This window comes from Streptopelia decaocto (genome assembly GCF_964273445.1).
Source record: "Streptopelia decaocto genome assembly, chromosome: 10".
In the NCBI taxonomy this organism is placed as follows: Eukaryota; Metazoa; Chordata; class Aves; order Columbiformes; family Columbidae; genus Streptopelia; species Streptopelia decaocto.
In genome coordinates this window covers 5,699,989-5,715,129 of record NC_138665.1, presented here as the reverse complement: position 1 = coordinate 5,715,129, position 15,141 = coordinate 5,699,989, and the positions used below count along the sequence as shown (strand labels likewise).

At 44.2% G+C, this 15,141-nt stretch overlaps 1 protein-coding gene across 4 annotated transcripts in view; it reads right to left on the bottom strand.

Moving 5' to 3' along the window:
* The window catches only part of GAB3 (GRB2 associated binding protein 3), a 66,878-nt gene extending 52,649 nt beyond the window's left edge, over window positions 1–14,229 (bottom strand). For 3 of the 4 annotated variants that reach the window (XM_082061987.1, XM_082061988.1, XM_082061990.1), the window contains exon 1: window positions 13,919–14,229. In XM_082061987.1, coding sequence (XP_081918113.1) covers window positions 13,919–14,176 — 258 coding nt within the window. In that variant the 5' untranslated portion in view covers window positions 14,177–14,229. Of the gene's footprint in view, window positions 1–6,930; window positions 7,077–13,918 lie in introns of all 4 variants that reach the window. The other variant, XM_082061989.1, reaches the window with a different exon arrangement.
* Between the last annotated feature and the right edge of the window lie 912 nt (window positions 14,230–15,141).

Genomic DNA, 15,141 nt, shown 5'->3' with positions numbered 1-15,141 from the left:
GATTTCACTACTTCCTATTTAACTGTTCTACTGTAAGCATGCACGATGCACAAAAAATTCATTTATGTAGAAAAAATACGAGCCAGCATAACGTAGTTTTTAACATACTTCTGCTTCTTGACAATAAGGTAGATGCTGATGTTTAATTTTTCCCTCACTAACATAAAAGCCTCCACTTGGACTCACAGTCCTGATGCTGAGAGACAGTTCAGAAAGTCTTATTTTATAGAGCTGTATTTTTAATTGTTTGGCTGATGTACATACAGAATTTAATTATGGAAGATCAGAACATTCTCCTTGCTAAACACACTTTAAAGGTCCAATAGTGAAATATCCTAGTCTGGTCCAAACAACCTTCATTGGGGGCTCACAGAATTGCTGTTGTCCCAGTGGGCCAACCCATGATGGAGATGACAGTTTGCCCTTGGATGAGCTCAGTGCTTTGCTTGTCTCTGCCGGCTCCAGAGCCCCGTCACCAAAACAGGAAGGTTTAAAGAATCTCTTTGTTCACAATTCGAGTAAATATACCAAGGATGAGGGAGGCACAAAACCTGAACTGCAGCATGATAAAAGGAACCTGACAGGACAGAATATGGGAAAGCACGGATTAGCACTGCTTATGGACTTGCTGCTTGGTCTAAGGGCTCCTCTGCAGTTTTACTAGCAGAGCTGGGCTGCCACGTACCTGCTGGCATAAGTGCGCCATGGGAACACTCTGACACAGGAAAAAGAACATTTTACTCTGTTAAGTTTATATTGCTTCACAAGCAGTTTAAGATAAAAAGATGTCACTCATCCCAGAAACACCTGAGAAGATGTTTATCAGTGTAATTATAGCGATTTGAATTCATGCATAATTATACACCTATGTAACTTTCCTTGCATTGAAAATGGAGCTTCTTGAAAAAACTGAGTGGTAGTCATTTCATCAACGTTACATGTAAACTGGTTAGTGAGACAGATTTTTGCTGTATCACAAAACATGGATTATTGGGATTCCCCATACGGATATATTGCTCTGGATTAACAGAGGTTTGTTAGAAAACCACTGGGAAAAAAAAAAGTGCTACTTACGCGGTTATACCGAGCAGCAGCACAATGTGACTGTGAGGTGGCAATAGCTCCTTTAAGTTATTAGTGGTAAAGATGCCTTTTCCAGGATCCAGCTATTATTGCATAGCGGATTCGCAAACAGAGCCCCAAAGTCTCACAAATAGTAGATTAGCAAATAGTAGAATAGCAAAACAGGTGCCCTGGAGAAAGTCGGATGCAAACTGGTAATTCTTACACAAAGAATGGACTTTCAGAGATTTTCTGAAGTTTTTCCCTAAAATTCATAAAGGGCTGCTGTTATATGGGAAGGTGGAAGTCACAGATGGCACACATGAAATCCCCCTGGCCACGGGACTTCACTGCTGGAGCAACTGCAATAGTAGGCAATAAGCCCAAAACATCCCAGTGAGGCTGTTCTGTGGGCCGAAGCGGAAGGTTTTCCACCCTGAGAGACATGCCAGCTCAGCCTGAGAGCCACGGCCCGGGGCAGGAGAAGTCAGAGATGTCACGTCGGTGTCAGTGGGACTGGCAAGGACCTGCGCTTCTGGGGATGGGAGGGAAGGCAGAGCACAAGGGAGGAAATTGCTGCAATGCATACCAGCCATATGAAATGTGGTTGTGGAAAGCTCGGTGTGCAAGGCAGCAAAGCGCCTGACGGGGGGCAGAGGGCCCAGCTGGAGTGAGGAACGCGGCAGCTGGTGCTGCCCGTGCCGTGCCCGGGGCAGGGCTGCGTCTGCGGGAGCCTCGCCGCGACCCTCCTGCTCTCGCACCTCCCGCGGTGCACAGCAGCTCCTCTGCTGGGCCATCTGCTCGGCTGCCCGCGCACTCCAATTAGGACTGCGACTCTTCATTCCTGCGTGCAGCCTTTCAGACTTTACACACTCCCATTGGAAAACTTTCTCCTCCTGCTTGATCCATTACATCACCCATCCCCACCATCTGGGACCAACTGCTACCATGACAGTAGGTGTTTAGCAGCCTTCAGACTGTCTCTCACCCTTCAGATGAATAACCTTACCTAGGGGAGAAACATCATAAGCACTGGCCTCGCACTCTGTGTGTTGCCCCATCAAACAGGATCATCATTTCAAACACGGTATGGGAATTCCCCAGCCAGCGGCCAGCCGCCAGCATCTGCTTTTGTGTCAGGTACTTCTAGGTCCTCAGCAGGCTGCTGGCTGTGAGTCATGCAAATCTTACGCCAGGCAAAGCAAAAATGGCTGCACCATGCATAGATTTTCTCTCTCAAATAGAAAGTGAGATTTTTCAGTGACAGTTTACTCTTTTTAAGAAGTTACCAATTTCTCTGCAACTCTGCTTTTATTTTTCACCATAATTCTATCTGGCTGTAATCTCTTTCAGTAGAAAGTTTTGTGCAAAGGACGTTACACAAAATAAAGTGAAGTTGTACGTGTTAGTGTATTCTTATTCATTCATTGTCTTCAGTTTCCAATTAGAAGCTGATAAATGCTGCAGTTCCCATATGACATACCACCTCTCCCAGCTACACTGGAGCTACCAGTGCTCTGATAACGGCAGATCTGGGGTGTTCCATCTGGAGGCAGAATCCTCCTCTCCGCTTTTCTCTCCCCATTCCTTTGTTGCTGAGGACCATGGCTCTGTGCTTGATCTGCATCCAGGCAATTGATACAAAAGCTAAAGAGGAAACTCTGAAGCTCAAATCTGATATTCAAGTTCAGTGTTTAATGAAGACAAGATATCGCCAGTCATAAGGCTGTTAGTAGTAAGGAATATGTAGGGGAAACTGCTCAGATTGTTTAAATGTTCCCCATAAACATGGTCATAAGGGGTTAGAATTTGAGACTGCAGTTTTTGGCTTCTGGTTTCTCCGTAAGCTGCTGTATTGCTAGAGAACATGAGGTGCCACTTCTATTTCAGATTATTTTTTTTTCTGATAAGTCTAAGTACTTTATATCTGAAACCTTTTCAGAGAAGACAAAGAGGTATTCCAAGCAGATTTGTGCAAACTGATAAATGCAAGTGAAAGCTTCAGATCTCACCTTCAGGTTTGACTGCACACCCACCCAATTCCATCAGCTTATTAAAGCAAGTGTTACTTGGCCTTTCTGTCCATTATGGGTGCATTTTATTTTGGAAAAGTCTTCTGCTTAATAGTATAAACTCAGTTGTGCTACATCACCATACTTACTTGCTGCAGTTGCTGTGTGGGCTCATATGCCTTTTCTTGCCAGTCCCAGCAAGGAACCATGAAGACTCTGCCCTAACCTGGCACCATGAACTAGACCTGGAGTGATTGTGCATGACCATGTTTCAGCTTAGAGCAGGTTCCTTAAGCACAGCAACCCTAGGTGCAAGCCAGAAGTGACCAGCTGCCCGGCAACAAAATGATCATAGGTCTTAAGACCACTAATAGTACATGGTCTTACATCTGAGTGCTTTTCCTCTGCTCCTTGTCTTCTATTCCTACATATAGATGGCACGTAAAAGAGTTACTTTCTTAAAAAAAAAACCAACAAAACACCATCTCTGAACTAAAGTCTACACCAATATGCTCATATAGAGATCCCAGTTCCACTTCCAAACCCCGTAAACCCGAGAACCAAGTCAAACTGAAACCTGCCTGTGGGTGCACAGTAAGTTCTGAGCATATGAGAATTAGGGCTACCGCTGCTGAAATCTCCACTTTGCTCAGGTTGCTAAACTACATGCAAATCATTTGCTTGAAAATGTCCCTGAGAGCTGTCGCCGGGGTGCATCTCTGTGCCTGTCCCTCTCCATCACGGCGCTCTGGACAGGACCGCACAGCTGCCGCTCCGCGCAAGCTCCCTCCGGCTCTTCACCTCCCGAACCTGTGTCGCCCATTCTCGAAAGGCAAGTTTCACTGAAGCATCTCTGATCCCGCGACAAGGTAAGTGCCTCAGTGAGGGGAGTCCTTAGGGATTTAAAGCAGCGGTGTAAAGACGCTTAATCTTCACCTAGCTAACTAGAGCATATCTGAAACATGGCCGTGTCTCCTGCCTCGACGTAATTTCATTCAGTTTGAACAATCAAGCTGTTCACCTCAACAAAGACCACGCAGCTTTAATTTACCAGTCACCAAACCAAGTTTACTTATAAAGTTTAGAGGATCATTTCAAGCACAAAGGACCTGGAAACATAACGAAAGGCAAATAGGTCCTTTAGGAGGATAATGTAACAGAGCTGCAGAGGATACAATTCATCCTCCTTTCCATTTAAGCAATGCTGCTGCTGCTGCTGGTTGAAACTGGGCAATTTGCTGAGCGTGGGCAACAAAGCCCTGGAAAGGACATGCTGGAGGCTGCAGTTCTCCTGGCTGGAGATTTCTGTAGAAAATGCCTGGTAAAATCTTATTCACTCTGAAGACAGATAATTCATGATAATTGCTCTTAAGGATCTGAGATAAATGCAGTCTCTGGCAAGGGTAAAGGATTTGACAGAGCCCAAATGAGGGTTTGAAGTCCACAAGAAAGCCTTGAACATGCCCTCCTTCAGGCTGGATACTGGTTGTGCTAGAAAACAAGAAATGTCTCCAACTGTAGCAACGGCAAACTCCTAATGTAAATAAATAAACAACCCTGATGGATCCTAAACTACTCATTCATTTTCTGACACACAACCTCAGACATTCTATGAACATATCTCAAGGTCTAAGGCACCAGGGGTTGGCTTGTGACTGAAAATTAGGAAAGTTTCTTTAAAATCCTGCTATTCACATCCATCATGTTAGGAAATACTCCGAGCCATTCAAATTCCAGCCCTCCATTCAAAAAGTGTTAAAAAAATGAATTTAAAAACTCCTGAAATTTAGGAACAAGAATAACTTCACTTAGCATCATTGGCTCTTGTTGTACCCTCTAATTTAATTATCCTCTATAAGTTTTATGGTAAATGTGGGATTTTCTGGAATGCCTCAGATCCAAAGGTCTCTTGAGTAGAGGGTACATTTACATTGGTTCTTTGTAGGAAAGTAACAGATTTGTGGAACTACAGAAATACCACAAAGAAATCTGAAATGGGATTGCATGCACTGAACTGGTTTAGGTTATGGCTGTGGGCTTCTTCCCTCATTCACAAAGAAATTAGATGCCTTGTACTGTGTCACATTAATCATTTGTTTATAAGTAAACATATATGTTTAAGGGTAAAATCTTCTAGATTAATTACAAATCTGCTAAATCAGCTGACACAGGAGTGGCTTGCAGTTCCCACTGTTTACTGAATCAGCTGCTGGAGCTTACATGAGAGGTGGTTGTGCTGAGCTCTGGACGTGAGGAGCCCGTGCAGGTGGGATGAGGAGGGACAAAACCGGCCCGGCTGTACAAAGGAGGCACTTGTGCGCATTCGCAGGCCAGGTTTACAAACGTGTTTGGGCAGCTGAAGGTGCAAGCACGTACCTCGGGCTACTCACACAAGAGCCTCAGTACCCTTGTGCATCTGCTCCTCTGTAACCTGCCAGCCTGTCCCAAAGAGGACAACGGACTCAGAATTCCCGTTTCTGGCTTCACAGGAGCACGTTTTCTCAAAGCTTGTTCCCTCTGCTGGATTTTCCCTTCTGAGCACAAGTTTGTAGAGTGCATTTTCTGCACTTCCCCGTGCCCTTCGACACCGCTCAGTAGCTAGCCAACCGACCAGTGTGTGAGGTGCCACCGTTCTACCAGTTTCCCTTGAAAACTTGATCTTGCAAAAAACAAAGCCAGAAGACTTAGTGGAATGCCAAAGCTATCAATTTTTAGTACTTCTACATGTCCAGAAATTCTGTTGTAATTTCCTTCTAAGTAGTCTGGGGTTAATGAGACTGAAGAGAATGATAGGAAGGAAAGAAATAATTATATATTCTCTTTTTTTTTTTTTTTTCTCAACATGTCCCAAATGTCACCTCTGACCTGGCTTTCTATTTCTGGCATGGGCTAAACTCCCTCTATTTATTTAGCAGCCTACACACCATTACAGTAACATAGCAACAGTACTTTCAGTTGTGAAGTCGAAAAAAAAGAAAAGAAAAAAAATATAACATATTTTTCATAAGAAAACTCAAAGCAGTCCAGTAACACGTCAACAAATGCTTCTGTTTCTCCCTTTACAAGCCAGTATCATTAGGTTTCCAGTGTGCAAACTCAATGGAGAGGGACGCACAGCAGTGTCACCATCACCATTCTTCTTGTGCCAGTCAGACTGTCCCCCAACCTGCTCGTTTGTTTGTCTTAATGATGTTTCAACTTGAATATTCTCAGGCTCAGCACAGACAAAAGCAGGAGTTTGGGGAGGATGCTGAAATAATGACGGGATTCATCTGGTGGTTTCCCGTCACTTTTCAAAACCAGTTAACCTTTATTTTACAACCCATAGCTCAAGGGTGACAGGATGCTCAGAGTTACCTGTCAAAAAGGAACATTGTAAAAAGCACAAAGTGAAGTTGGGGTAACAGTCCCATTTTCAGCTGACAGTCCCAACCCCACTGTTGTACAGGGAAAGTCAGCCAGTGAAGACCTGTAAAAACAGGCCTGGAGTCAGAGAAGCACCCAGCAAAAACGTTTTGCAAATCCTGCTTCACTGAGAGCAACGTGCCTAAGTATCTCAAAAAAGCAATTCCCTGAGCTACTTAAGTGCTTCTTATTTTTAAACTGAAGACCTCAGTGAGAACCCAATAATTTTCTTAGGATGGGTTCAAAATGTTGAACTTATTAAAAATAAAACTTTGTAAGCTTGCAAAGCTTCCACTGTAAATATTAGTAAATGATGCAGATGTAGTAGCTGGAATAGCAGTGTATGAGTTCTCATGAAACTGTTGCTTCATTGCTACTGTAAACTCAGCTGGCACCTCTTCAGATGCTTTTTCTCGTCTCACAGTGATTCTATCAGCACACAGTCAGTCACCTCCGAACGCTGGTGGCTTTTCCGTGGAATCCACATCAGGGCTCGGCAGCGCAGCTTTGCAGCAGGCACACACGGTCAGCGTTCCCAGCGTTTACAAACTCAACGCTTCTGTAAACTTCGTGGTTTTACTGCACGGTCTGTAAAGTCTGCAAGTAAAACATAGTTCACGCTCGTTCCCAACTGTTGGCTTCTCCTTGGCACAACCCGCTCGTGTCAGCTTGAAAAAATGGCTTCACAACTGTAAAATCCTTGAACTTGTACAAACAATTTGCGAGCCTGGTATGCAAACCCAGTCTGTTCGCAAACTCCGCGCTCGGCTGAGATTACAGAAGTTGCAAATTTAGAAGGGGTCTCGTTATGGCCACTGTTCTGTCCAACAGAAATATGAATACACAACCCATGGTCCCTGAGACTTGGGAGGCGGAATGAATAATTGTCACTAACAGGGCTTACAGAAAACATTGTATTTTAAAAAGCATTGTCAAAAACAAGTAAAAAACTTTCAGATGACAATCTAAGTTCCATTGAAATTAACACCTCTGTTTACGTAATTTTAAAGTCATACTAATAATGACATTTTACTGCCTTTCTGTAAAACACTCTATGGGAAAGGATACTGAATAACTGACATGCTGTTCGGGGCTTCTGTGGGAGCGCCAAAGCAGTTTGACTGCAGGGCTCAGGTGGGGCTTCTGCGCTCAGGAGGGAAGGGAGTAACAACATCTCTAAGAACAGTCGTCTCATTCTAACAGTGGCAAAGCCAATAACGAGTTAGCCTCAGAAAGGGAGCGGTTTTCTGCAATGGATTCTAGACATCAATTTTGCTTTACGTTTAACAAATACCAAGTTGCAGCAGATTTTAAAACTGAGTTGTGCATGGCTATGTATTTGTTGTTTGTGGGGTTTTTGTGTGTGTGTGTATGGTGTTTTGGTTTGTTTTGGTTTTCCCTGATGCAACACAAACTGAAACAACTGAAGGATATTGTAAAGCAAAAAAATAAAGCTATTCAACAACTAAATGAGAGAGAGGAAAATCTATTTTATCTGGCTGGACACGATGTTTTGACATGCAAATTTCATTTCAAAGATGGCTTTTTTCCCTTGTCTTATCACATTACTAATTCATTTCCAACTCAAAGGAAAAGGACAAGAAAGCAAATAAAATGACTGTTTCTCTGAGTAACATTATAGGAGTAAACTTGTCCCTTTCTCTAAATACATACCAAATGGGCATAATACACATTCATAGCATTTTAAGGCATTATTGATAGAAGTAATGTGTTTATCCATATTATAGTTTTCATGCTACAAGGAAGAGTTCACCGAAGTACTACTTGCAATGCTTTTCCCTCTAAAACATGTTTGATTGCATCGCTAGTTTAATTACCACTCAAGTTAACATTTCCTTCTCTGTTTCAACCTAGCATGTTTTTTTTAAGCCTCTATTTTTGAATGCAAAGACCTGATAACTTGGGGGTTTCTGTTTTGAATAGAAACCAATAGCTGGACATTCCTGTGCACTGAAAACATGTAGTCAAAGATTAAACTGGGGCTTCGGGGCTATTATGGCTCCACCCAAGTAAATAGTCCAAGGGAAATTATTCTGCTTAACATTCTGATACACTGGTTGCCAAGAACAGCAGTGTTTTTTAGAAATCATTTTCTTCTTAGAAGTCAGCCTATCTCATTAAACATTGCGTTTAAACTACCAAAACATGGTTAAAATGTAAGAAAATGGCCTAGAATAAACATCGTACTTAACCTCCCAAAACAATGTTAAGTGGTGGAAAACAGTTTGGTTTGCACTTAGCTAATCACAAATGTTTAAGGCAAATGATGGAAACTCCTCCCTAAAATAAATTTTCTGCTGTTATTTTACCAGTGAGATCAAATCGTTCAGGATCTCACAGAGAACAGGACACGCAGTCTGCACCACAGGAGCTTCCATATCAAACGCTTCATTTTCTCAAAACTGAGTTCTTCCTGCATAGGCAAACCAGATAGAATATACGCTGGGTTTGACAATGAAGTAACTGCAGGAAAAACACAGGTACAAAGCTTAAAACTAGAACCAGCTAAAAGGTTTAGTCAATTTTCTCCATCACAGAGGACTCCTCCACCTGGCCTATGAACTAGATTTACAAAACCTGCACAAACTGGGTAAATAAAGTCAGTTATTTCAGTGAGAGTTGGGGATGTTGGATCCAGCAGGGTGTGAAAGGTGGCTGTGACCCTCTGTTCAGAGGGGACAGAGCTCAAGAGATGAGGCTTGGTATGAGGCATTTGGAAATAAAAAGGCTTATGGACAAAAATTCAGTTCAGATTTCTCCCAGACAGTTATTTTTCAGAAACTTCCCCCAAAATCCCAGACCAGCAGAAGAAGTACTTGACCACACACAGCACTTGGGGACTTTTTTTAGGGGAGGGTGGCAGTGTCACCAGAGGCCGCTCCGCATGCCACCCACCCTCCGCACTGCTGTGGGACTCTGGTTCCTATTACTTGAGCAAACCCTTCCATAACTCTACTTTAGTTTTTCTTCTCAGTGGCCAGTAACTTCCCGTTTGTTCTCCTGATAAACACCAGAACTTAGCTAAAAATGGAGAAGTCGCCTAGATTCTCTTATCTCGTAACCCCTGGCAGTGGGGTGCTGTGGTCAAGTTCTGGTGGGTCCCCCCAACAGTCAGACACCCGTCTGCAGCTTCTCGCTGTCCCCTTCTGATGGCATTACTGCCCCTTGTGCAGAGACAGCAGCAACGGACACTGCTTCACCAGCTTTTTGCAGCCTGGTACATTAATTTACGCCTCAGTTTGTCTCCCCAGGTCAGACACTCCAAGTGTGCGACGAACTGCAAGGCTAAATTTTCTAACACACAGTCCATTTTGGACTCTTGTTGTAGAGGTGCTGACAAGGAATTTTGATTTTCAATGATGTTTGAAGAATCCAGTCACTCAAGTAAAGCGGGAAACTTGCCTTTTTTGAGCAAGTGGTCTTCCCTCATCAATTTGTATAGGACTGAAGATTAAAAATAGCTCTTCAGCTGGGGTACAGCTGTGCAGCATTGACTTAAGTGGAGCTGCACTGCCTCACAACAAGCGAGCATCTGTACATAGCCCTCTACTATTGCAAACCACAGAAGTTAACACCAAGGGTAAGTAACAAACGGAGCGGTGTTCGGCAGAGCCGGCGGGCAGGCTGGTAACCACCACTGCTGCTCCCCACGCCCGGGACAAACTATGGGAAGGCGATTTGAGGACGGGCTGAAAGCAGCTGCCTGTTAAAAATCCCATCTCCTTCTCCTTATCAGCACTTGAACAATGTGTCTGCTCAATGGCACTCGTGTCTCATTTCATCAGACAGACATCCTCTGTGCCTTCTTCCATGTTGCTTTTGTCCTCATCGTGACTTTTTGCACTAGCTGTAGTAATTCCTTGGTTTTCTAGGCCATGAAACCATCCTCCTCCTTCTTCAATAAACAGAAAACAAATATTACCAGCCAGTGAGCATATGTATTTCCATACAAAAAGCATCAAAAGCTGGTTGTTCAAGGCTGACATTACAGAATCGGGATATGTGAACAACACCATCCTGAGCCTTCTGATTTTTACATTTTTTTTTTAACAAACATGAGCAATTTTCCCCTTGTGGCTCTGAATGCCTAATCTAAATCCCTGGTTGAATGTATTCAGCACTAATCTAAGGCACTGAGAAACCCATCAGACATGAAGTAGATTCTCCCATGACATCTAATTTCCTAGAGAGGCTGGTACTCATGACCCATCAATAACAATACCAAACCTCTCCAGTGGGGCCAGGTTTTCCTCCGGTAGGGCTAAGTGTAAAGCTGTGCCTGAAACTCAGCATTTTTGTTCTGGAGCATGAAGGACTTCACCTGCATGTTCACCACTTCCCAGGTTTCGTTAGCTCTCTTGCCCTGCCACATGCCCAGCTCCCCCAGAACTTTGGGGGGTTCCCCAGTGCCCCTCAAGCCCACACAGCCCCAACTGGTGAGAAAAGCTGGAACCAAGTGAGAAACACACATCAAATACAAGCCTTGCACAAGCACCTCTTTAGATCAGCTGATGCGGTAGATTCATGGTTCAGGTATCGGACAGAGGGAAAAGCCTTGTACGTGCTATCGAACTGCTATTAGAGTATTTGCCTGCTGAAGTCTCTTCTGCTTTCTAATGAATTCTCCGCATTTAGCATTAAGCTCTCTGTTTATACACAAAGTTACACTTGGGTAATTAATCTCACGTTCGTTTCCTGCACATGTAAGAGAGCAACCTTTGTTAGGGAATGATAAGACACTTCTAAGAATAGTGCTACTAAGAGCATCAGCTTTGTAAGACACTGCAGGAAAAATACAGACTCTTAACACCTGCTTTTTGCTTTGCAAGGTTTGGAACTAACATTCTGCTTACCTAGAGCCAAATTCTGACTTGTTTATGTGTAGAAAACCTAATTGCTTTCATCAGAGAACAAGGATAAATGAAGGTATACTGTGGTCTTGAGGCTCTAGTCTCTCAAAGATGTATTTGTTTGATTTTTAAACACTGTAAATATTTCCAGTGGCTTCAGTGGGACTATCTGCAGTTCTACATCACACAACCTGAAGTCATCACTTTGTCTGGTTTCTTAACTACAGATTCCACTGCAATTAACTGGACTTTCTTGATGATTGTATTAGATTGAGGATTGACAATTTATCTGTGTGGAGACCCTCAGCCTGGACCTTACAAAGGCTGGATGCTGAACTTAGGAAAATGTGAACTGGGAGACAACCCGGTGAGAGCAACCGAGTGACTGCCGCCCCGGAGAGGCCGCAAGGAGCCGCGGACCCAGCGCAGGAGAAGCTCCCTGAAGCTCCAGCCCAGACCATGGGGTTTGCCAGCTGAACACAAAGGGTGGTGTAAAGCTGGGGGATTTGTGTATGCTGTCAGTTCAGAAGCAGAGCCAACACCATTCTCCTGTAAGCGGTTGACACTTGACACCTACTGAAGTCAGTTTAAACAGTCATTGTTTTAAAGCTTGTGTTGTTTTTAAGCAGTCGCTGTGGTTCTGCCTGAACTATCTACCATCCCAGTGCAAGACGCACAAGCCACCATCCTGGTGAAACTATATAAAAAGTGGCAAAAAATAGTTTGCAGCGGGTTAGAGACAATTTCTATTTGGTTTGTAGCATCCACTGTGTAATCAGTCATATAAGGAAGGACACTAATCTTTGCTGTACTTGCAGCAGGTTTTGTTCTGCTTTATTATGGACAAAGGAGTAGTTTATCCTCCTAACCAGAAAACAAAGCCTAATCTGCAGAGATCTGGCTAATCTAGTGGTTGATGTTTGAAGAATAACACAGACCCAGTTTCCCGAGGTTTTGTACTGCAAAATCTGAGCAGAGCAGACTGCAACTAGTCTTGTGAGCTGATCAGAGCCCCCGTTGTGACTATTATCTTGGCTGTATAATGGGGGCTTTCAAATCCAGCTTTATCACATTCTGTTTTCTCTACTTTGCCCTTTTATGAATATTGAGTCATCAAAAATAGCTTCACTGACAGAGTTACTAATGATACCAGCTGGGTGAATCAGTGGCTCTTACATTGTCTAGTGCCTGCTATACAGCGCTCTTAGTACGCTTGTTACAAAATACAACAAAAATTAGATATCCGTATTTTAGTTGCAGCTCCCTTGAGACACATAATTGTCATTATTTTAGAACTGTAACGTGCTAGCTGAACAAAGCAAATATTCAGCCATTTCAGTGCAATAGTGTGATCGAAAGGAAGAAACTCTGGCTTAGAATAAGTTAAAACTAAATTTTAACATCAGTAAATTATCCTTTCTCCTAGTTTTCAGTGCAAAGAAAAAATATACTACCAAATGATATCCACCACATTCTTTACGAGACAGTTATTCCTCATATTACTAGAAAAAGCTGACATCAGCAGTCCAGAAAAAATGCTGATAAACAGAAGTGAATATGACAAATGATGTAAGCTATGTATATGGCTCGAGTGTGATAGACACATACGGTGGCATCCTTCTAGTACAGAGCAGTGCTCCGGGGTAAGTTAGGTTAAAAGTGCATGACTCAAACGAATATTACCAATTCCAAAAGTGTCACAACAGTAAAAACACGCCTGGTGAAGAACCATCACAAATGAATATGCAAAATGGCCCACGATGGGCTTACATTTGTAATGCTGTCCCAAGTGTTTTTTTAAGGGTCATTTATTTCTGCCCGGAGCGCCTTCCTCGCAGACCTGCAATGCTACAGTTTGCTAAGCTTGCAACACCCCCCAGCCCCCCCCTTTTTGCTTTTCCCCCAGAAAAGCAGGCAGGCAGACACAGAACGAAACGAGGGGCCCCCTTTGCACATGAGGCAGCCGCAGCTCTGCCTGCTGCGCTGGCCTCTCCCCACCAGCCCCCTTCACCTCCCAGCTATCAGCAACTTTACAGCATGGCATCTTCAAGGACCTTTATCGCAGGCAAAAAGTAAAGCTTTGTGCTGGCAGCCGCATCTGGCGTATGAAATTGGTAAATAAATCTATTGCAGATGTTGCCTTTAGCAAGTGTCATAGAAATTACGGAGCATCTTAACAAAGCAGAGCCTCAGAATTTAAAGCATTAGGGTTTTTTTCATGAGGTTCTTGCCCTTCCCTGGAAAAGAGACATCTGAAATCCCATTACAACAATTCTGTTAGTTACAGTAACATTAACTGAAACCGAAATGTGGTTTTTAACCTAAGATACGTTGCATAACAACTCAAGTATTATAATCTTACAAGCCAGGAAAGGTTAATTCCAAAGGGCACAAGAATATCGGTGAAAACTAAAATACTCCGTAAGTACACGGACTTGTAAATCTTTTTGTTTTGGTCCAAAGAGAAGCCGAAACAGGCGAGACAATTCAAAGGCAGAGTGAGACACCGAGCACATGCCGAAACCCCTTTAGCGGGGGAAAAAAAATCAGCAGAGCCTCTGCACTTACGTATCTCTTGAGTTTCTTCTCGGGGGGTGATTTAATGAGCCATCCAGTGCAAACGACGTCCCCTGAGCTCATCTTCCCCCCCGGCGCGGAGCGGCGACGCGGGAGCCAGGGTGCGGGGTGGGCGGGCGTGAGTGCGCGCCTGTTTGTGTGCGTGTCCGTGCGGGTGCGTGTGTATTGTTCCCAGCCAATTTGAAACCAGCAGTAATCGGCTTCCTTCAGCTGTGCTCTGACACTGCTCCAGCGCCAGGAGGAAGTCATGACATTGATCACTGACACGGCCAGCCCTCCCTCCGCCGCACAATGCAACACACCGAGCACGTGATGGGCGCCCGCGCCGCGCAGCCCGCGGCTGCGACACCCACCGCCCCTGCGAGGAGTGACTGGGAATGAGCCCCGTGCCGCCGGGCCCCGCACCGCCGGTCCTTAGAAACGCACCCGCGCGGAGGTGGCTGCGGGGAGGCAGGTGCCATGCCGCTCTCACAGCTGAAAAGTACCGCCGCGGAGTGCACAGCGCTGCTGGTACACTTGGAGTCAGTGCCTCCCTCCACGGTGGGAAACTCCTGGCTTTTCAAGGACAGGCAGCTTGTGTTCATTTTTTAAGTTGCTTGTAACTTTGGCACTGTAGGAAACAATTATTTTGCAAATATAATAGGCCCGGGCAGGATCTCTCGGCAAAGCATATTTTAATAACGATTTTGCAAGCCTAAAAAGGTCGGCACACCTAATAGGGCAAAAAGCCCCTGCTTATATCCCCCCAAAATCCCGGCCGCAATTTCCCTCTCCTGTTCCCCATTGGTTGGTACTTCAGGGTTTACAGACCATCCCAACACATACAATACCCTTCCCCTTATCAATCTATTTATGATACGGATTCCTGGTACTTTGGCTGCACTTCCCCTAGATTAACTTGTAAATACAGGTATCAGTATGTATACAGGTGTCAGTATATATTCCAGGAAAATACTGTGTTTTACATTAAGGATTCATAGTCTGATGTCTCTTGGTCCTTCCCCCCTGCTGGGATCAGGTGCCAGGTCCCCAGTTAGGTAAAAACAACAGTTCTTCATTAAACGTTCCTTACAGCACTAAAGTGGACCAAGTGATTCTTCACTGGGTTTAACAGGTTTTTACAATTTCTGAGGAGTCTCACACGGCTCTGCGCAGGCACAGCACCGCTGGTGCAGCCTGGCTCTGCAGGGTGTAGTTAGTGGCATCAGGCTTGG